This window comes from Argiope bruennichi, chromosome 8 (assembly GCF_947563725.1).
Source record: "Argiope bruennichi chromosome 8, qqArgBrue1.1, whole genome shotgun sequence".
Classification (NCBI taxonomy): domain Eukaryota; kingdom Metazoa; phylum Arthropoda; class Arachnida; order Araneae; family Araneidae; genus Argiope; species Argiope bruennichi.
In genome coordinates this window covers 47,832,376-47,856,647 of record NC_079158.1, presented here as the reverse complement: position 1 = coordinate 47,856,647, position 24,272 = coordinate 47,832,376, and the positions used below count along the sequence as shown (strand labels likewise).

The window sequence follows — 24,272 nt, the reverse complement described above, 5'->3', positions numbered from 1 at the left end:
AGGGAAATAAGGAATCTTTTAAGAAGAATTCGCTTAGGTGGATAATTTTTTATCCCTTCACTCGGAGCGTGTAAAAGTTCAGATTTAAGCATTTTTACAGCGTTTCTGTTGAATTAATTAAATAAAAAAGGTGGAATGAGATCAGAACGTAAGAGAACATTTTAGAATGAAGTTAATATGAACTAAATTAGGATAAAAATTAGGAAACTAATTAACACACACACACGCTAATCTAAACTAAATCCTAATTAATTTCCGAATTTTTATCTTAATTTAACCCTATTAACTTAATTCTAAAATGTTCTCGTATTTCCTGATCCAATTACACTTTTTTTGTTTAATTAAAATTATATATATATATATATATATATATATATATATATATATATATATATAGAGAGAGAGAGAGAGAGAGAGAGAGAGAGAGAGAGAGAGAGAGAGAGAGAGATTTCATAAATCATTAACAATGAATGCAACATTGATACTATTTTTAAAACATTTTTCGTGTACGTAATATATAAAAGACAATAATCGTCAAAAAATTCGAACTAGAGATTTTGAAGATTCGCCTTATTTCGAAAAACACATTTTTGGAAAATGTCCATCTGTCTATTTATCTGTGACAAAGATAACTCGAAAATGCTTCGAGCTAGACGGTTTTAATTTGGTAAATGGTCTTTACGCTAATTTTGCAGATTTCTGTCAAATTTTGAGCGAAATTTGTTCAGAAGTCCGGCTCGAATATAAGTTAACACAATGGTTATAAAACAAAGACATCTAGATGAATAAAATTCTGTACAGAGATTTAACATCTGTAGTGTAGACATCTAGCAAATTTTCAGCCTGATCCAATTATGGTTTGATTGTCTGTCTGTCTGTACTTTCAGGAACAGCGATAATTTAAAAACGCAGTGACTTAAATATCTATGGCATTGTGACTACAAGTGCAGTTTTGTGTCAAATCTTTCTTTCAAATGGTTCAGAAAAACGCGTCTAAAACATGAATTCTATTTTCGGATACTTTTAACGGCATGGCAGGGATAAATAGCCAAATAACCAAATAACTCGCTAAGGATGATACTATAAATTCAATAAAAATTCATGCCAAAAGTTGATATGTCGTAACTATTGTACGCCAATACCATGGAAGGCACTCTTCGGGATAACACCTTATTAGAGAGTTTTGGGGTGACCACTTTCGCTGTTTTTTGTTTTGTTTTGTTTGTATGTTTCGCACAATGGATTGAATATCTTATCGCTTGTAAGTGACTCGTGAAGTTTCGTTTCTAGGAAAAAATTTCTTTAATAGTACTGAATGCTTTGAACATTTATCAAAAGTTGTAAGAAGAAATATTATTGAAAGTCTACTTCTTTTATTAAAAACATCACTATAAAACGTCTGAGTAATTTTACAGTTAACTTCAAGGCTGTTTGAAGATAAAACTGGCAAGAAAACGAGAATAAAACATTTATTTAAAAGTCTGCCGTTTTTGAAATTCAAATGATCTACTGGTACACTTGAATTTAACTTACAGTGAGTGGATTGTAGTTAAGTATTTCAGCTTTAGTCTGCTGTTCTTTCTACATTTGAAGTTCGAAAAATATAGGAGACTTAAAACTTTCTGATCAAAATTTTTTTAGCCATTTTGCTATCATCTCATCAAGATTCAGTGTGTTATTTTGCATTCAACCGAATAAAAATAAGTGTATTTCTTCTCAGCTTTCAGGCATAAATTTATAAGCCTTCTTCTTCTTCTTTTAATTTTTTTTACCTCTTCATTAAATTGTCGTTAAAATATATTAAAAGTGGTTAGAGTGCTATCTCAGTCACAAAATTTGAGGAAAATTATTTTCCTACAAAATGGTGAATCTTTATTATATCTTAATGTTTGTGAATGACTTACTGCGATAATATTATATATCGATAATAAGAAGAAAATATTACATCATCTTTTGTTGTAAAACGTGAATAACTTTCTAATTATTAGTTTCATTTCTACTTTATCATTGTTGCTTAATTTATGATGATCCATACATATATATAATAGTTTTAACTATTATGAATTTCTTTGTTGTTGTAAAGTTAAAATAAAGATAATTATTTCAAAATAAAATTCAATTATTTTTAATAAAGTGGATTTATAGTATTATATTTACAAATATTTACATCATTGATGTAATATTGTTGTTATCTTTCATAAACATTGATTTATTCTTATTCTTAAGTTTAAAAGAAAAAAAGAATCTTCGGGTTGCTATCTGCATCATAATAATATCGTCTGCTTTTAGAAATCTCGTTTTCTAAATTCTTGTGACTCGTGCAACGGCTGTTGTCACTTATACTTGCAGTAGTTTTAATATAAAACGTTGCTTGCATTGATTCTTAAAACGCATATCATCTCAAAAAGAAGGAGTGTTCGATTATCTACTGTGTTTGGCGCATTTTGTATTAGGCTTTCTAGTACAGAGACTTTGTCCTTTTTTTTTAGATTTAAAATATAATTTTGATGTGAAAACTATATGCCAAATTTCTTTTATCTAAAGCGTTATCTATTCATTTTTTCTATTGTCCAAATCACGGACTTGCGAATAAACAGATGGTCGAAATCTACAGTTTTAATGTAAATAATGAACAAAATTTCAAATTTTTGCTTTCATATTCATATTCAACTGAAAAGATATCATTCCCAAATCAGTTTCTCTGACTTAGGAATATTTAAAACGTTGATGTCTTGAGATCGAATTTTCGACGTTAATAATGCATTAAAATACTGTTTATACATCTCTCTATTGTTTCTTCAATGTTCCTATTCATTCCTAATATTAGGATAGTAAAATAGTGCTTTTACTTGATGCAAAATTTTGGTTATGCGTCGTTTCTTACCTTTCTAAAATTCGCAAAACTTCTGCCATGAGATTTATTTCTCTGTTCCTGTTAAGGAGAAAATTTTTCTAGAAAACGGGAATAGGACCATTTCATTCATTTCCTCCCTGCTATTTAAATAATTTAAATGATAACAGGATTGAATATGAAGAAATTAAAGTGTCCTTCTTCAAACGCATAGGACTGCATAGAAAAACTTTGAACTTATTTTGTTTCTCAAAACTTAAGTGAAAAATCATTCAATGAGTTTAATTTGAGTCGTAATGTTGCATAATATTAATTACAGAATATAATTTTAACATTTACAGAAAATCAACATGTCAAACGACAGTTTAACTTTTTGTTTTATTAAACTCATTCTTACTAGCGCATACATTATCTATAGAAAAGAAAGGCACAATTAGAACTCGAGGTATGTAATAAAAATATGATTTTTTTTCACGTGTTTGAGCATTTAATTCTAATATTATTATGTAATAATATACTAGTACTGATTTAAAGCATTTAAATTATTATTTTTAGATGAATATGTATCGATGATATTACATTTAGAATAATAGAAGTTTGTATTATAATTTCAATTATGAATCTTTTACATTTACTGATTATTATACGTACTTTATGGTGTTTTATTATATTTTCTCTTTGGAAATTTCGTGCACGAAAAAATAAACACGGACGATTTATAAACCTTGTTTATGGTCTCTTAATCAAAAATAATACAGCATCAATTTTGTAAAATTTATTTCTTTTATATTGTCGCATAATGAATGTTCTGTGAAGTTGTATTGCGCACCATTTAAAATTGTATGGCCTGTCTTCAAAAATGTGTAACTATCAGTTAGAATTGCTTACCTTTAATGTTTGCAAAACCAGTTTTATTTAAGTGTCTTGAATCATGGAAGAACAGCATTAACGATAAAGTCGGCAATTTTCTACGAATTAGTTAGAATCATCCCATTGTGGTTAGAAGATTCTCTTGTGGCCATAGAGACGAAACCTTGCGTTGCAGATGGGCATTACCATTGTTAATTGTATTTACTTCTGTTCACCAAAGTGGAAGTACGCGTAATTTTAAAAGCTCCCATGACTCACGAAAGTGCATCATCTATTCTTTTATCAAACTTTTTGATGTAATAGACGATGTTTAAAACGCTTTCCATTGTGAATGTTTCACATGATCGCCTTCGCAAAAGTGCGATAGGTTCTTCGTTAAGATTATTTTTGAAGTCTTGATTGGCCTTTTAAGAGGCCAAAAGACTGCAACAAAAAAAGAATCCAAGGTGATTTACCTGGCTTTTTTACTTTCTTTGTTGCTGCTTCTCCTGCTATCAGTCTAAAGTGAATTTTGTGTTTATGCATTTCGCAATGCATTCATTACTTTGTTTTTATCATGATTCAACTAATTATATGGCACGATGTTGTAAGTGTTATACGCTTGTCTTCATATCACAACTTCAGCGTCTGCTGAAGGGATTATTAAGATTTTCCAGATCACCTGACCTTGGGAGAAGACATGACCTTTATCCAAGGTCTCTAGCCGTTGATCAAGTCTTTGTTCGATGCCTCTATTTGAATCGCGTGCTTTATTTTTTGACGGTCATTGATGTTAATGTTTCACAAGACGCACGTGGAAGAATTCATATTTAAAGAGACTAACCGTATTGAAGGAGTGTTTTAAATACTAGTATCTAATGTTTAAATACTGTTTTCAAAGCTTCTTTGCCCGTCTATTTGGAATTCGATATGTAAAGTAAGAGGGAGGGGTCCCACATACGTTTAGGGTGATGTCCATTTTTTTTTTATCGTAGCTGATACAATAGTTACAGTATTTTATGTGCCTACGTGAAGATGGAGCAGTGGTCTATTTATTTCTGTAGGTCTGAGCTGTAATCTGTGTGACTATGTAGGGTTTTAACAGTGGTTTGTGTACCGTTTTAGTGTTGTAACAGTGATCTGTGTGCTTGTTTTGTGTTTTAAGAGTGTCCAGTATGTCTGTGTAGAGTAGTAGCAGTGTTTTATTTGCCTATGTAGGGCAGTAGTAGTGCTCTATGTGCCTTTGTAAGACAATGTTCTATTGCTCATGTAAGACAGTAGCAGTGCTTAATGTGTTTTTGTACGGCAGTAGTAGTGTTTTATGTGCCTATATAGGCCTGTAGTAGTATTTTATGTGCCTATGTATGCACTTTATTTGTAAGCCATTGGCATTTTGCCAGTACTTGTTCTTACACCATTGTCATTAGTGGCATCATTTACATATTAAACATACATGTTTTCCTCGTATTGTTGTACTGTGAAGTATTTTTTCCCTTCTTTTGCAAACTGCTCTATGGATTCTATTCGGCTTTTATAGATTTTTGAAGTGAAATTTTTATAACTAGATTTATGAATCAGAAGAAATTGCGGTGGAAATATTAGTGAAATCCAGACATGTACTTATATGACTGAAATGTACTTATTATTCATATAATTATGCTTTACGAAGTTAAATTTAAAAAAAAATATGAAAATAATAGTGAATGAAGTATGGAATTTTTTAGAGCTTATTTACTTAAGATAGTGATTTGTTTTCTTTATAATTAAAGACTATTTAGAATTGCATAATTTAAATTAAAATAATCACTTTTACACTCTATCGAACAGAATAGTGACGGTAAGAAGAAACAAGATATTTGACTATTGACGATGAAAAGATTATTCAAATAAGACGAATAAATACTTCATTTAAATGCATACTTTTTTTGTTTGTCATTCTTTAGAAATTGTAAGTCGACAACAAGATTCTTAGATTAAAAGCATGAATTAAAGATAGACAATGAGAAATATTTCTTTTTTAGTTCACTGAAGATATGGCAACTTCTTGGTAGTCTCGGCTTCGAGACTGGACTTTATAGGTTTGAGACTCGATTTCACGGTAGAACCATCGTATATACTATCATTAAAACTTGCATTTAATCTAAATGAAAAGTAATTTACCTTTACATTCCATCATGCCGATAAGAAGTTTCTCCTTTACTTACAACCTGTCTTCTATAAATGACATTGTGTAATATTTTATAACAATATTAAAGTGCCATTGAGTGTATAATTGCAATAAATGAAACATATTTTATTCTATGTCACTGACCTTTCCCTGATCCCTTTATTATTTTGTTATCATTAGTAGCTTCCGTGCGGTCAAAACCAGTTCCTGCTTTTAATAATTTAATAACTTAATCTTGATCAGGAATGATAAAGCTACTTAAGTGACCGATCAAAGCGTGGTTTTGTTACCTCATGAACTCATATGCTACTTTTTAGCTTATTATAAATGAGTATTTGAAAAACAAACATGACTGACCATGACGACTAGCTTATTTCTATGAATAGCATTAATGACACATACTCTACATAAGTAAACCAAACAAACGATTTAAATCTACATACACCGCATATGTTCACTTCTGCATAAAGAGGAACCCTGTTGCTTAAAAATCGTCTGCGCTAGGAAGAACCAACCTCTTGTTGCAGAATGACCTAACCGTTACATGTGCCGTAAGCTGTTAGCGATCGTCTGAACGTCATTATGAGATTTGTTTTATTTTTTAATCTTGCTTCACATCTTAAGGCTCATGTCAGCTTATTTTTATTATTATTTTTTTAAATCTCTCTTTTGACGAGCCAAGAATAAAAAGGATTGTCTGCTGCGGAGGCCATTTTTCTCTTCGGGGATGGAAAGGGGGATGAAAAAAAGTAATGCTAGCCTTGAGCGGATTAAGACGAGGCCTTTTTCACGCTCACCTGAGAGCCAAGGCCACACTGCCTCCCTCCTGCCTTAACTTCAGACGATTTGTTTAAAAGATGCGTGTGTGTTGGGAGGTTATTTTGCGCGTTACCGTTCGTGCCTTTTTTATTTCATTTTTTTGGGTTTTTATTTTTGTTTTTGCACGATCCTCCAACGTCTTCTTGAGTTTCGCTTTGAGGTTACCGAGTTTTCAGGTGTTCTTAGGTTAAGTGACGTAGATTTTTCCTAATGCGAAGGAGTGGTGTGACTTGAAACCGTTAAAAAAATACCGGCATGGATTTGATGTATATGTGGATTTTTTTTTATCCCTGGAAGAACTTGTTCTTGATGACTTCTGCATAAGGGTGGAGAATATACTGCTCTGTCCCTTTGTAAGCTGTGGCTTAGTCATGCAATGTATATTTATAATTTATTATACATTTGACCCCTTGTTTTGCAAAGTTATTCTTTAGATTTATATTTTTTCGGATTTATATTTGTTAGATTTATATTTTTATGAACTGAATTTCGTATAAATAAATTTAGAATATTTTATGTCCAATTTTGCCAACTTTCAATTTCAAAATGACATTTCGTTGTAATGCTTGTTTGTATAAAATTTAAGTGGGTCCCTTTTCAAAGTCCTTTAAAACTAAGAAAAGTGAAAGGAAACTTTCATCCCTTTTTTTTATTATTATTTTCTTAACACAAACATAATTGGACGATCACGTGGCGAGTGCAACTGCTTTGTTTAAAGGATCAAAGGCATATTCTTGTTTTTAAACATCATAAGCCAATAAAATTTAACTTCTAACTAATTCAAAGCATTATTTAATTTTATTGCACACAATTAGCCTTGATTAGACGCGCCATGAGTTGTTGAAAGAAATAATTAAATATTTCTTCTCACAGTAACTCACATCGGAATTGAAACTTTGCCAACAAACTGATGTTATGATTTTTAGTTTGATTTTCAAGTCTTTATTCCCTTCTAAAAGTAAAATAATCATAAAAAATTTGATTTTGTTCAGAGATATTATGGTAGTCGAACTATATATCATTTATTTGAAACTGCATTTATAAATATGATGTTAGTAAGGCGTGCGAAGGATTTTGAGAAGGCTATGATCAGCGGCAACTTAAGTTTATAATATGTATAAAGCTGTCTGGCACTATTTCAGCGATGAGTGATGTAATAATATGAGTTTCTAAAATGTTTAGGACTATAAAAAATTGACTCCGAGACATTTAATTTCTTCTTTTTTAATTATAGAGTTTTATTATACAGATGGCTGAATCATGTGCATAAAACTAAATTATGTTTAAATATATTCATTGTTACGTTCTCGTAGATGTAAATATATTCATTATTACTTTCTCGTAGACGTAGTATAGAGAAAGTGTTGTAATCGTCAAAAAATTCGAATTCGAGATTTTGAAGAATCTCTACATTTTAGACCTCACCGAGTTCTAAAAACACATTTTTGGAAAATATTCGTCTGTCTGTGGTAAATATTGCACAAAAACGCTCTAATCTAGACTGGCGAAATTTGGTATATGTTCATTATACCAAATTTGTAGATTTCTATCAAATTTTGAGCAAAACCTTTACAGAAGAAGTCTGTCTGTCCGGCTGTTTGTAGCTTAACACAGTAACTACAAAACAAAGGGACCCAGATGAATAAAATTCGAGATACATATTTAATATCTATATTATAAATACCTATCAAATTTTGGGCCAAATCCAAAGAGGGGTTGACCGTCTATCGGTCTGTATTTTCAAAAACATGTAAGCATAATAACTTATAAATACATTAAATTTGGTATAGTATTTTGTGATTACAAATGTAGTTTGGTGTCAAATTTTTGTTTCAATCGGTTGGAAAAAACGGGTATAAAACACGAATTCGATTTTCGGATACTATTAATCGCATGCCAGGGATGAGTCGCCTATAAACTCGCCAAGAATCACACGATAGGTTTATTAAAAATGCTAAATTCTTACCAAAGGGTAATGTTTTTATTGTACGCCAATACCATTCAAGGCGTTCTCTGGGTTATTGGAGAGTATGCGATAGTGTTTGGGGAGACCATGTTCGCTGATTTTTAAATGCATTAAAATGATTGTCAAGATTATTTAATTGAGTGTGGCGTTACATCGCCAATCTCTCCTCGTATTGTGTTTACTTGTAGGGATCCATTTTTTTTTTTTTTTGACGTAATCAGAATTATGCTGTTATTAGCAAAACTTATAATAGATTGGTTTAACATTCACTAGATCATAGCCTCAAAAGTCATCGTTCATTTTGACCCGGACAATGCATTTGAGTTTGTATCTCATTTACTTTATCACACTATTTTTGGAGATTCCATGGAGAAAACCATTCCATATTTATCTTATATAAGCCTCATAAATAAATATTTGGCGAAATCGAACCTACTTTTTATGGAAAAAAAATAAAGAATTTTTTTCATCATTTTATGAGATAAGATAGAAAATGCCTGTATTGAATTCTCGGAAGATTACTATTATCCGTCTTCAGTGTTTGTATATATAAACTGAGAAACCCATCAAATGACATTATTTATATCTCTTTCGAATGATAATTATTTATCTTTGGGTAAAAAACAGGTGTTTCCAATAAAGCATTTATTTTTACGGTTTTTACAATTATTATGTAGTTGCCAAATTCATGAAATTGGGAAGTGGATGAAAAGAATGAAAAGTGAAATTAATGATAATTTGAAACAAGAGCTCTTATTATGTACCCTATTATCTATTTGTATCAATGCTATCATCGCGAAAAATTTTATTGTTTTATTTCCAGAGATTCAAAAACTTTTTCGAATTTATTCCTGGTATACACAGAGAAGAAATTATAGCTCTTTGAATATCATCTGAATATCACTTCAGTAATGATACTAGAATTTGTCTTTTCTTCAGTTTTGGAACAATGTTTAAAAATTTAAGAGAGAGAAGTTTGAATTAAAATTAAATGAAATTTTATTCTGTAGCTCAAGTTGACTAGTGGAAGTCTTCATTATATCTTAATTCAAAATGTGTTTCTACACGACTGGAGCCTATAACAAGAACTCACTAGATTGAAATTATAGTTCCTCATATTGACTTTCATTTCAATTACACGGAATACTTGTTACTATTCGTTTCAGTATCCTGAGACGACCACTTTTCGACGATTCTATCTCACTGAGGAGCGAGACGCGGAAGGATGTGCGCATTTCTGATATTTATTTTATTTTTAAATGTAAACTTCTCCTCTTTTTATCTATCTTCTGGCCCCTATTTTGACGAATTATACTCATCCTAACGCATGCGCAAAAGTGCGGAGGGTTTTAGAATCTGTTAGTAAACAATACTTATGTTTAAATTAAATTTTGTTCAAATATACTCCACAAATTTAGCTCAATTATACAAAAAAAAAAAAAAGCATTTTCGGATTTTTTTTATTATAATAATATATTTTTAGAGTCAGTATAATCTTGTGGTTCCTTTTTTCTTCCAAACTTTCAAAATCAAATACATATAGACTAATTTTAATTTAATCTTTCTATAAGTACTTTTAGGTAGTACTTTTTGGTGAATTGAAATAACAAAACTCTGAATAGCAGATCTTTTCTTTAAAAATTGGTTTCAGTATACGGCGCATAAGAGAATGCACAATTGAAATTTAAAAGTAATTTTAAAGAAAGTATTTAAAAAAATTTCAATGTTCTTAACGCTATTTAATAATATAATCAGAAATGTTTTGTTTTTTTAATTATAAAGTTTAGGATTATTAAATGGTCATTTTATAAAAATTCTGAGAGTAAATTTTAAAAAAAATGCACAGTTATAATATAATATAATATAAAACTTCCAAATAGAAATTAATTAGGAATATTACTAATGTTCCAAAATTAATTGAAAGAATACTTGATTTTAATTAAAATAAATTATATTGTACATCTTTATAATTTAACGGAAGCACAAACTTAAATGTATTTCAAAAATCGAGGGGGAAAAAAAATCTCGAGGACTCGGTGCATCCTAGAGCTGTAGTAGACAAATGTCTACTTTATATATTTATAAACGTGATCTGAGGTTGTATATATAAAATTATTGCGTTTTAAATCAAAGTTCAAATGACGTCAGCTTGGTATTGTTCATTTTCATCTGACCGCAGTTTAAAATTAATCTTTTGCTTTCCTACTATGTCCAGTCTGAATGCAAGTGTGCCAAATGCATTGTTTGCATCTTTATGTTGGGCAATGGTTGTCATATAAACCGCATAATTACAAAAACTTTCACATTACTTTTTAAGAATTATAGCAAACATACAACTCATTCTGTGATATCTAAGCACTAAAAGAAATTCTTATACTCGCATTTGTATGATAATGCATCTTATCACAAAATGCAGAGGGTTAAAAGATCCTTAGTACTGACGCTTTATCAGTCGTTAAATAATTTTCTTTCCATGGAACATAGTCTAACTAAACAAATGTATCCATATGATGATACATTTTTATGATGCGCTATCTGAGCTAATTTTATTATATAATGTTTTATTTTATGAATCAATTTTATTATTATGAAAGTAAAATGTAAACTGTCTCCAACGTAGAATTACTTCGAACTAGGAAACATCTTTGACGTCTTGCTGTCGGATGTTGGCAATAACTGTGGATCTATCTTGACAATCTACCTTCCTGTTATTCAAAAAATATTCCCGGTATTTGAAACTATTTCCTATTTCTTTTATCCTTGATTTTCGGTAAATCTGGTTTCTCTTCATTACTTCATCATTACCATCCTTAAAGGTTTCCTGTCATTTTTTTCATGAGTTTCCTTATTTCTTCTCCAAGTTTCACTTATAGCGAGCAGTAGAAACGTCCAGAAGGTTTTCTTATTAAATAGCAATTGATACAGTTAAGAAGGTGAAATTGAATTTCCAAATAAAATACAATTTATGTTCTAATTTTTTAAAATTACCCTTCCTGTCAGAAATCGGCGTAAATAGGGGGAGGAGGGAGAAGAAGAAAAGAGGCATTTTCTTTTATCTTCCTTATGTTCGAAAATTTGTCCTTGCTTTACAAATACGTATTTAAATGTATTTAAGCTGAGTTGATTTTTTTTAAAAAATGAAATCAGTTCAAAACTTTGTAAACACTGATAATGATTATTAATTAGCATTGTTCATTGCTACTTATCATATCTATTAAGCTAATCTTTTAAACATGATAAAGTGAAGTAATAAATGTGACTGTAACAAAATACTTTTTTTTTAGCTATACGATGTTATTTTTGCGATTAGACGGTATGTGTGACTCACAGGCAAGTCATGCGACAAATAACGTAGGGATATTAAAATGCACATAAAAATTATAAGCATTTTTACGCTTCTCTTTACTCACAGTCGAGTTCGATAAGTCGCTGTATAAGTTAATAGATTCTCGTTAGCTAGTTAGGAACAGTAATGATATTAGGTTGAGGTACCTCTACTCCGATGACGCGCCATACCTCTGCATTGAGAGAAGGACACGTAGGCCGAGCTGTGATGAGATCTATTCTGTATTCATGAAGGTACTCATTTTAATTGCAGTTGCAATCCAATCATTCAAATCGCCCTAACACTGAAGCAAGTGAGCAGTAGCTCTCTTGTGGTTGTGGTTACTCAAGTCGAAGTTGGATTTTTTTTTAAAAATAAATTCAATCAAAGTTCAACTGTATTGATGATGTTTCTTGTTAGTGTAAAAAGGAGTAGTTATAATATAGCATTTCATGCTATAATTTTAGGCAGATAACTCAGTAACTGATGGATATAGTTGAAATATTTTCACATCATGTCAATTGGAAGGGGGAGCTTCCGACTGAAGTGTTGTATTCGTAATTTGGCCAGTGCTTTAAATTAACATGCACATCCTGAAAGAGCTCTCGTGTTTCTTGAGTAAAAGAATTTAATGTAGTTAAACTAAACTAAAAACAAGCACATGGACAAATCGTCAAATACGTAAATTTGAAATATTTCTCTTGAAAACTGGGGGTTGTACCAGTAAAAATCGTATTTTTTAAAAAAAATCTTATTATTATGACTATTTCTAAAATTCTTTATCTTCATGTAATAAGAAAAAGAGTTTAAAATTTTGATATTTTTCTCTCAATAAGAATATAGTTATACAGGAAAACTGGCGTTTAGCCTAAAGTAGAAAGATGTATGTTATTTTCTTATCAATATGAAATTACTAGTCTTTCTACCTTTTTGTCTTCTTGCCAAATTTGTCACTCTACTGGCCATTAAACTCCAATAAAATTAGAAATTCATGCATTTTGGAACATGTACTCGTAAAACTCGTTATAGTATTATCTTTATTTTTGTTGATGTACTTGATGTTTCTTCTCTGTTTGACTGCAAGCATTGGATTTGATGATGTTCTGACTTAAAGAGAATTGTTGGTTTAGTTTTTCGGAGCCCTTTAAAGTTTTCAAATTTATGTACAATTTGTGAAGCATGGATTTCCCCTTCCCTCCTTATTTTTCCTTTATCTTTTTTTTTTTTTCAAATCGACAAAGTGTTCCTAAAAATATAATAAGTTTTTGTTTAAATTCCTTAAACATCTAATTATTTTGATCGAAAAAAACTTTTAAGCTTGTGTGACAAAATAACGCTCACAATTGCAAGAAAAGAATTTTAATTAAACTAATATTTACAAAAAAAGTTCTGAAAGAATTTGCTTAAATTATTGTTTGCGATTTTTACAAAAAATTGTTAAGTTGAGAGGTTTAAATTAAATCGTGTACGCGACAGTCTGAAATGTTATTTTGACATAACACTACATTCATTAAATGAAAGATGTGTCATGGATTTCAAAGTTAAATTGACTTGATGGATGGAATTATTTCGTGTGACCATTAATTGATTCTATTTTAGGATAAAACAGTCATTTTTCAAAATTTCTTTGTGAATCATGTATTTCTATTTAACTTTTCTTAACTACGAATTAAAGCAAAAACATTAGTTCTATTCGAAATAAAAATATTAGATAAAAAGATGTTATATAGTAATTTATGTATTAAACTAGAGTAAATATGAATTTATAACAAAAGTGTTTTGAGTTTAATTGTAGAATTAGCTTTGTTTAAGGCTTTATGTGTAAACATATTTATTTTAGTACAAGTACACCAAAACTAAAAATGATATTTTCGTAAAAACAAAAAATTATTTTTAAAGCGAGAGTCAATAATCTTTGTTATATTTAAGATAAATTCATTAAAATAAAAAAAATGAATCATATTTATATAAATAAAGCCGATCTAATTATTTATTGAATACAATTTAAATGAATTTTTCCCCCTTCGAAAAACAACCAATTTATACCTTAGGAAAACTCCTGTAACACTGTGTAAATGATGTACTGTTTCCGATTCGCACGAATGCTGCTTCTGCAGCATTTCACATTTCTAAAGCAACAAAAGATTTTTTCCCAACACGTACTTTCCGTTTTATTCAATGAAGGTGTTTTGTGTTAGAGATATTCAGTTTCCAATCTTTCCTTGCTTATTGGTTGATTTGATAAAGCATATAGAGTTGTTTCAAATGCATTGTAACTTTTTACTATCTACATTTCGGAACAAATTTTATTCCTCATAAATATTCATTTCACTAGATTTTTATATGATGTATTCAGCTATTTAAAGTACGCAAGAACGGACTCGTTAAATTTTTTGCAATACGGTATTTGAAGATTTACAAACGACTAAAAAATTCACGGTATTTGCACTATTCTGAAGACCGAGGTCTTCAAAGTAGTAAAAAGTAAAAATCGTTTGTCGGATTCCGAAAATTCAAAGTGACATCAAAGGATGCCCGCATTACGTTTAAAAAGAATTTAATGTTTCTTCTATAAAAGGTTTTAAAAAATTTCGCAGTTAACTCTTTATTGAATGCCTAAGTAAGGGAGGAAAAATGAAATCATTTGATATTAGATGATCAAATTTCAAAATTTTTACAATTTAGTTTTTTTTTTCTTTTACTTAAATGAATTTTAATTAATTTAATAGTGAACTATTATTATAAGGAAACATAATTTTCATCTCCAGTATTCGTAAAAAGAATTATGAAGTCTAGGTTTGAAAAATTAGAACTGTTTCATAGACGAATAAAAGCCCCCCCCCTCCCCTTTTCACTATAGAAAGAAATTAGTAATAATATTTTCAACTCGCGGAAGACTTAAATCATAGGAGTTCCTTGCCCCCCGTTTCCTATGAGCTATATTCGTATTAAATAAGTATATATTCGTATTAAATAATTATAAATTCGTATTAAATAATTATATATTCGTATTAAATAAGTGCTATTATTAAAAACTTTTGTATAGTTTAATTTTAATTTAGTTGCCATGTGGTCCAGTTTTGGGAAGCTGTATTAAATTAGTTTCATACCTTGTCCTGATGATGAGCATGACACATGAGTCGACACTTCTAATTTCCACACCATACCAGTGGAATGACATTTGACCCTCGTCGGATTTAACGTGCATCAAGCCTATATGGCGGATCTTCCATAGACTTTAGTCATGAAACCGCTACTCTGTCAACTAATGTGACTGATCTGTTAGAAATTTAGCTTACTCTAGAGCTTACCTAAATCGAACTTTATGTTTAACGGAGGGCTTTGGAAACTTAATGGCGTTAGTTTAGTTTTCGGCGTTAGAACATTACAGGTTCGACGTCCAATTCCAAATAAAAATTTTGTGTATAAACTTGTGAGCATTCAGACATCTTCGATTGAAAATGCTGAAAGTTTGGAGGGTATGTTAATTTTGGTCATCTAACCAATCAAATACAAGGAATTGGCGGAATACTAACTAGACAACTAACTGCCTAGAGCTGTCAGACTTTGGGAGAGGGGGGGGGACAAGCAATTCGGTTAGAATAATTTATATTCCCAGTTACCATGTAAATAAGTTTGTAAAAAATACGAATTCTATGAGTTATAAAACATTAGAAAAATATTAACACTTAATCAAGTGTAATTAATCAGATTTCTGTGTGTTTCATTACGTTTTCATTGAGTTATAAAATATTTGTAAACCACCGAAATCAGTTATAAAATATCACATTACTGAACGATGGTTCCAATAATATTACAAATGTGGAGGCTAAGTAATCTGGATATCATAATAGGTAAATAAAATCATTTTCTTTCACCAAGTTATTATTAAATCATGAACATGTAAAAGTATGCTGAAATATGTAACCAATCTATTTAAAAAAAAAAAGAAGGTCCTCACAGTGTGCTCCATATAAAGCCGCAAAATAATTAATCCTCCACTGTTATGAGGCCAATCCCAGAATAGCCCTTGTGTAACTTCACCTGCAAGTTGTCGAATCCACGAAAGACTGTTCTTGCTTAATTAAATCATTTTCCAAGTAGTTACTTTAATCCATGGACCTCATTTGAATGGCATTCTATTTACAAATATGACAACATAACTTTGAAAGGTATTCCTACGGTTTTGTTTTCTCCCTTTGTGGTTATTGTTCTGTGTCAAGGGTAAGGAAAAGAAGCAGTCTGTATACAATCCTTACACTCACGTCACTCGTAACCAGCCAAACTTGTAAATCTTGTACTCGAAATTGGGAGGAGAGTAAATTCATCCCATCTTGATTGTATTCACGAATTTTTGAAGACCACCACCGCCACCCTTTTACAGAATAGACCGAGGGTTTCTTTATAGTGAAGCCATTGTGTTATAGTTTTGTATGTCATATTTTTAGTTTCATCGAGTTTTTTGGCGTTAAAAAATTTGTATTGTAGTATTTTGAAACCGATTTTTTTTTTTTAAATTTAAAAATAAAGGAGTTTGAAAATCAAAATATTTTTATTAAATTATAAGTGTTCAATATTGTTTTGATCATTACTAAAAATAAAAATTCTTCTTATTTTTATAATACGAGGTTTCCGAAAATTAAGCTTTTACATATCGAAATTTTAGGTACTTGTCGGTTGCAACGGCGACCAAACAACGCCAAGAAAATTTTTTGCCAATTTGGCTTTTTAAATCGTTAAACTGTATAACATGCGAGTAATACGTATATATTTATGCACTCGAGTATATTTTTATAATTTGTTGAAATTTTTTCTTGGTTCTTTTTGGGCGCCGTTAAAGCCAAATTGTACCAAATTTTAAAAATCTAAATACAATTTTTTTTAACACAATTTCTAAGTTATAATAAAACATATCGAAATTAATGATTATGCATTCATTTAATTTTGAATGAATAATATTATGGTATTAATTTTATTGCATTCTCACACCAGAAGTTTATTTTCCGAATTTATTACATTGTTTACCAATCGATACAGATAATAAAGAAAAAGATAACAGCAATAATCATCAAATGACATTTCTGTTATCTTATCTATTTGCAAATATGCATGATTGATATATCTAAATAATTTAAATTCCATGAATTAAAGGTTACTTTGATTTATCGCATTATTTGAACTGGAATATCACATCCCAATTTTCGAATCAATATAAATGACTGCAGCACTTAATGCATTCAAATTTAAACAAATCCGAACTTGCTCTCTGTTTACAACTTGGCGACACTTTTGGCTTCTCGCCATTTTGAATTGGCAACCTGTGTGAAAACTTGAAATCGGTGAATCACCTTAGAAAGAGCCCCTAGTCGGTTTCCAGTCTCGTGTCTTCTCACTCAGCCTTTTCGTTTACCTCTGAGGACATGACGTCACATTAGTGTCATGGTTACGCGTCCCTGCCATCAGCTGGAGTTTTTAGCTGATTATTTATCTCCGTTTTCTCAAGCAGCTAAGTTCCGTTGTGAATCCTGATAGGTACTACTTGGAATTTCCTAATGACAGTTCCGCACGCAAATACCTTTCTAGCGAATCCGCCGCCAATTCTACACTTTGTTGCACTCGCTTTCGTCTGTGCGTAGGAATGTGTAGCCCGGTCTTGACTAAGTTGCGATTTTTTTTACATGTGTATTTTTGTATGTTCCTTCTCTAGAAAGTAAGTTACACCGCTTTGGTTTTCTAAACGAATGAATATTTCCTTATTTTCTAAAATTCATCGGAAACGTGATAATATAATATTGGATTTTGCTTAAATTTTAAATAGATTAATTTAACTTGTTGAATTATTTTCAAGATTTCCTTTTTTATTAATAATTTAAAAAAAAATTTGATGACATTTTATTATTGAAATTGATATAGGACGATTTATAGTAGAATATTTTAATTATTATATTTATTCTATAGTGGATTAAACAAAATAAACTCTATGATATTATACTTATTTTATATTGAAACTTTTTTAAATTTTAGTTATTAAACAAAATGGATTAGAAATTAATAACTGATTAATATATAGATAAATTCAAGTCATTGTTTATTCAGAAAGTTTTATTATTATGAGAAGAAAAATTATAAAATGAAATAGCTGGTAAGCTGATATTTCTCTTTGGTTAATGGCAGTAATTAAGTGTTAGTAATTTTAAAAAAAACATCATACAGATTTTGAAATTGATATTATTTGCTCATATAAATATTTTATTTATATGACCATTTATCATATAACAACAAAATGAATGTGCAATTACACTATACTCCCTTATAATATTATTCATTTGTATCTTTTAGAAAGAAAGTAATTGAAAATTTGTAAATAATTTTTATTTGTAAGTTTAGATTGTTATTTTACATTGTTAAACTAACTAGCAATATCTTATAGTTGTAAATTTGTTTTTCCAATTGTAGGGCAGCACCATATAATAAGCATGTAGGGCAAACATATAAATTTGTACTAATCTTGTACTTAGAAGGTATCATAGGGTTTTTTTTTATGCTTTCATAATTAAATCAATTTATATGAAGTCAGTTATTGATAAATGTTATGGTGGATGTCTTATGACATCTAACTGTATGTGAATTGATTTCATTCTTGGATCTTTAAGTCACCATGAAATTCCTTTCATGATTTTATTGAAATTTGGATTTTGTAATGGCATAGTCACATGCCAAAGATAGATGTCATCTGACTTTAAAATGTAATTATCATGTACCTTTTGTGGCATATTGCCCCTACTTTTAATAGATAAGCAATGGATTTTTACAATTTAAATTATGGTAATATATTTGAAATTTCTCATGACATTATTTAATTCTATTGATTTGTGATGTATTTTTCTATTCAGACCAATGCTTTTTTCATTAGGATTGTACTGTATTTTTTTAACTTTTTGAAATATAAGAATGTGACAATATTATCTAACATAGCCTTTTCTTTTCTCTTTGCAGAGTATTAAAATAGTAACATATTTCTACAAACATGAAGCACAATTTTAAAGCCCTAGTCTTTCTTCTTCTATTGCACACTTCTTTTTCTGCTCATTCAAGTCGATCATCAGGGGTCACTGATGGATCTACACCCCCACCTACAACTCCTCATCCCATAACTGTGAAGCTTGAACAGCTTCAACAGCTGGAAGAGTCATCACTCACAGGATGGTATCATATGGTAAATAAATTCTTGGAGCTCATCAAACCTGACCAAAGAACATTGGGTAAGCATAAGAATGTAGTAAATTTAAAAATTTTAGTGCTTCTATATCAAGAATTGACAGCCTGGAAATTTTTGCCAATTCCTTGTTGTATTTGTTACTTAAACATGGTAATTATAAAAATATTTGTCCCTTGGAATGGATTCTGGAACATTAGTATGCCTTCTTGTTAATTTTGTCATTGAAATCAATAAATATTTGAATACTTTATTAGTGAATTTTACACATCTGATATTTATTGTTTATCTGCATTTTAATAATTGGATAAGCTGTGTCAATTGTTTAGTATAATTAGATTTAAAATGAGCAAATGCTAAATTGAAGTATTCTAAAATTTTGATAAAATAAGAAATTCAAAACAATTTATAAAGCAGAGTTTGACTTTAAGCATAATGCATACTCTGTATATCTTTTGCAAATGAAAAAAATAAAATAATTTATTTTATTATATATAATCACTAAAAAGGCCCAATTAGCCTATTAACTAATTATATTTACCAATATGTGTGGCTGAGTTTAAAGTTCACTGGTGGTATGCAGTTAAGCTAAAATTTTGCCAATGTCATGCAGTCAATATACAAGAACTAAAATAGTTTGGTACTGAATATGTCTGAAGCATTAATTCATTCTGAAATATGATTTTCATTGATTTCTTTTAATTACTAGATATTTTTGACTTTTCAAAGTTTTAAGCTGTATCGGTGGTCCACATTCAATAATGTGAATAAGAATGTAATTCTAATAACTGCATGCTGAAGAATAAATTATCCATATGTGTAATATCAGTTCTTTCATATTAACTGCATATCATTGTATTGGCCACATACCGTTGGCCAATATTGTCAAATTTTAGCTATAAAACACTTATTAGCATACAGTCTTCAGAATCAGTTGTATATTGTAATAGCATACATAAGTAGATATGTTTTTAATCTTTATTTAATCTATTAAATGTTTTTGCATCATGTAGTAATATTTGCTTCCAATGTACTTCTCATTTTTCAGTTTTATAGAAAATGAGGAGGGACATATAACATAGCAAATTATAGAAATATGTGATGTTTTTTTTTTTATCAAGAAAAAGAAGTAGCAGAGTTAGAATTTATTTTTAATTTTATACTTAAAACTCTCAATTAGAATACAGAAGCTAGAAAAATTACTTTTTTAAGAATATTATATTTTTCCTCTCTAGAAACTTGCAAACCAGCAAAGATCATGATGCATCTCCCTAGTTAAAAAGAACTTACTAGCATTAAAAATATCTTCTGTTGCATGATGATAATAGTAAGCTTTCTTTCTTTTCTTTTACAGAGGATGTCATAAATTTTGCTACAGGAAAGCATGGTCTTAACCCTCAAGAATTTGTACTTAAGGTTTGTTAGCTTCTTTTTAGAAAGATGACATAACTCTCTAAAATTTCATGTAGAAAAAAGATTTCAAATAAGTCAGTTTAAGATTTCAAAATCTTAAAATGACTTTTGGACTTTATATAAGGATGAAATTTTTCTTGAATATAAGATTTATTATTATTATTATTATATATAAAAAAGGATACAAAAACATTTTAGTATTAAGTAGTTAAGTGCGTCAATTAAAGTAGAAATTAATGCATAAACCTTCATTTTCAATCTAAAAGATGTTATTAAAGAAACTATTTTTCTTTATTCTAGTGATGAAGTTTGTTATTTTGCGTGATATTTAGCAAAACAAAACTTACTGTCAATGTTTCCTCCTGATTCTTTTGAAGGAACATCCTTAAAAATTATATTGATGATTTTATTTTGTTGTCATATATTTATAATATTAAGATCGTTTTTTCTTGTTAGAGTATGCATTAATTTTATATGTGTGTAAATATATATTTATATAATAAATTATTAAAAAATAAACTGAAAATTAAACATTTAAATAAAGTAAGAGTTTAAAATTAATAATTAAATTTTAAAATAGAACTTTATAATATTAATTTTAACTTTTTTTATACCAGAGATAATAATTGCATTTTTTCCTTTCATTCATAAGTGTTTAGATTCTATAGCATGAATGTAATTAAGCAATTTTTAATATGCATCTTATGCCAATTATTTTTCAGGTAGCAAAGATGAATTATGCATTTTTGACGATGGTTATCATTGGTCTAGTTTATGTTATTGTTATGCTCATCACTGGAATTTTCTTTTTCTGCTGCCGCTTTTGTGGCCGCTGTGGTGCTAAAGATAGTCAAAAACAAAGAAGAAGTGATAACTGTTGGAGAACCATTCATAAATTTTGTTTAATACTTATGGTTGCATTTTTAGTGTAAGTAGAATTTTTTCTATTAAGGTTTTTATTATTTTATTTCAATTTTTACTTTTTAAAAATATATAACTATAGTATAAGTATTTATGTTAAAGTCTAGTAACATCTGTTACTAGACACATGGGTAAAAAGTAACTATGCAATCCTGTATAAAAATATGCATTATCATAAAGTAGCAGACATAACTTTTTATTTTGTAATTTTTCTTAACACTTAATTGATTTGTTACTAAATTCACATAAAATCTTCTTTCACAATATCATGTTCATTTGAACATTTTAAAGAGACTGATAAAATTATACCAGATATTTAATACACAAATTTAAAGTTAAAGCATTTCCATGAATGTTCATCACAATTCTTATAGCCATCTAATTGGTATTCCTCATTTTTAAAAATATTTTTTGTATCGTGTTAAAAGATTTTTCATGGGGAAGTGTAAGAGATTGCAGAACTTATCATCATTTATTGCATAATCTGATATTGCTATTTAAGTGGTCAGCTTTATTTTTCACTTGATAATCAGTCAATCACAATTAGATATCAAATAATTGATGTGGAAACTACTTAATATACTTATTTACTTTATTACGAATAATATTTGTTAGTTCCAATAAATTTAAAGGCTCCTTCAAAGAATTACTTTGATATTTAGATTGACACACTTTTAAAAATTGTTTTGTTCAAATTTCATATAAATTCTATTTATTTGTAACCAATAATCAAAGACTGCATTTTTTATAATTTGTTTTACTGATCCTTTTGTAGGGTTCCAATAACATGTATGTGTATTATTAATGAACATATGAAACATTCCAGTCCAAGTGTAAAAGGAAATATAACTGAAGTTTTCGACATTTTAGGAAACTTTGCTAATACTACTGATGGTGTAAGTGAATTTGTTTTTTAAAATCATTATTAATTTAGAAATCATTCTAAAATCATTGTTATTTATCATTATTAATTTTTAAAATTTAAAACATTTAAAATTTATATTCTTATTTTTTATTTAGATTGTCAAAATATAAGATTAAAAAAATAAAGAACAAAATTGAGAATTTAATTTTATTCTTGGTTTTAGGATATTGACACTGCAATTCACCATGTTATTGAAAATCCAATACAAAATTTTGATGGTAAGGACATATTTCAGCAGAGCATAAATTTTAATTTCTTATGGGAATAATGTTTTTTTAATCATATGTATTTTTTTTTTTTTCTTTCTTTCCAGCTTTTAAAAGTAGTTTTGTTGAACTTGTTCAAGAAAATATTTCCAATACAATTGACCATGAGAAACTTGAGGACATTAAAAATATTGTTTCATGTGAGCTGATGATTCCTTTTATTTCTATATTTCCTTGTTTTAATTTTTCTATTTTATTATTTTTTTAAAGATTATTTTTCAATATTTTTCTGATTTTTTTTTTTAAGGGATTGCTTCTGTTGAAGAAAAGCATGCAGCAATTACTAATGCTTCTGAGTTATCAAGGGCTGTTCAAAGTTTGAAATCAAATATTAGAAGTATCAGACAAGAAGTAAGAGGATTACATAATTGTACAAATTCAGAGAAGCGGATTTGCCAGCTCAATTTCGAACTGTTACCCATAGAAAGAATCAATGTTGATGATGCATATGTAAGAAGTTTTTTATTTTTAAATCAAGATTTAAACATTTAAAATATGGAATCAGTAACTTAAATTTATTGTTTTAAGAAAAATAGGTTAATTACTTATTTATAATAATGAATTAAAATTTTGAAATACTTCTATTGTGAATTGAGATTCTTAAAGCTAATGAAATTTTCTTAAATTAATATTACATAGGTAATTGAATAGTATTTTTTAATTTTTATTTAATTTGATTTACTTTATTTTAAAAATAAAGACATGAATGAAAGCTTTTGCATGTATCTGAAAGGTATGAATATTTTTGGGATTCAAATTCATGCATTTTTATTTTACATAATTTTAAAAAGATGGCATTTTAGTTTTGAAATGCAGTTATAATTTAAACACCAAGTATTCTTTAAATGTTTCTTATCTTTACCATACAAATTAAAGTTGCATTTTTAAAATATAGTTTCATATATTAAAACTTTTTACTTAAATGATCTGAAAAAGATTGGAGATAATATAAATGTATTATTTATTAAATTTACAAGCTTAGATTATTAAAAATTAATGAATCTTCATTATCTAATGACTTAAGAAAAGATTTAGTTTCTTGCCTATTTAATTTTTTTTTCCCCATTTTAGTATAAGGAAAGTATTTAATTTGTTAAGTAATTATAAAATAAAAAAATTACATGAGCTTAATACAAAATGAGTTTAATATATATTGGGCACCAGAAGAAACAATTGATGTTTTAGCTATAAATAAATATTTTTTGGTCTTTAAACTCAAATTTATCAGCAACAAAGTATTGTAAAATAATTTTTTGTAAGATATAATAAATTTAAAATTTTTCTTTTATTATTGTAATGAATAAAATAAGGATGTGTAATGTAAACATTTGTTTGTATATTTTGACCCAACTGATGTTTGAATTTCAGGATCATGTGCATAATGAATTTCAAAAGTTGCTAAAAATAAACTTCGAAGAATTAACCAATGTGATAGATCAAGTATGTATTTTGCTGTATTTGACTTCTTTGCATGTTTTATGATTCATATTGCAAATTAAAATACTTGATTTTTGTCTAATATTTCATTGCTATTTTTAAATTAAACATTGCATT

The 24,272-nt window shown here is 28.7% G+C and overlaps 1 protein-coding gene across 5 annotated transcripts in view; it reads left to right on the top strand.

The window, feature by feature from the left end:
* The window catches only part of LOC129980970 (prominin-1-like), a 196,114-nt gene that overhangs the window by 149,094 nt on the left and 22,748 nt on the right, over positions 1–24,272 (top strand). For 4 of the 5 annotated variants that reach the window (XM_056091516.1, XM_056091518.1, XM_056091519.1 and 1 more), the window contains 8 exons: positions 18,974–19,239; positions 20,548–20,609; positions 21,329–21,534; positions 22,303–22,423; positions 22,616–22,670; positions 22,766–22,858; positions 22,966–23,168; positions 24,087–24,158. In XM_056091516.1, coding sequence (XP_055947491.1) covers positions 19,005–19,239; positions 20,548–20,609; positions 21,329–21,534; positions 22,303–22,423; positions 22,616–22,670; positions 22,766–22,858; positions 22,966–23,168; positions 24,087–24,158 — 1,047 coding nt within the window. In that variant the 5' untranslated portion in view covers positions 18,974–19,004. Of the gene's footprint in view, positions 1–17,268; positions 17,688–18,973; positions 19,240–20,547; positions 20,610–21,328; positions 21,535–22,302; positions 22,424–22,615; positions 22,671–22,765; positions 22,859–22,965; positions 23,169–24,086; positions 24,159–24,272 lie in introns of those variants that run through there. The other variant, XM_056091517.1, reaches the window with a different exon arrangement.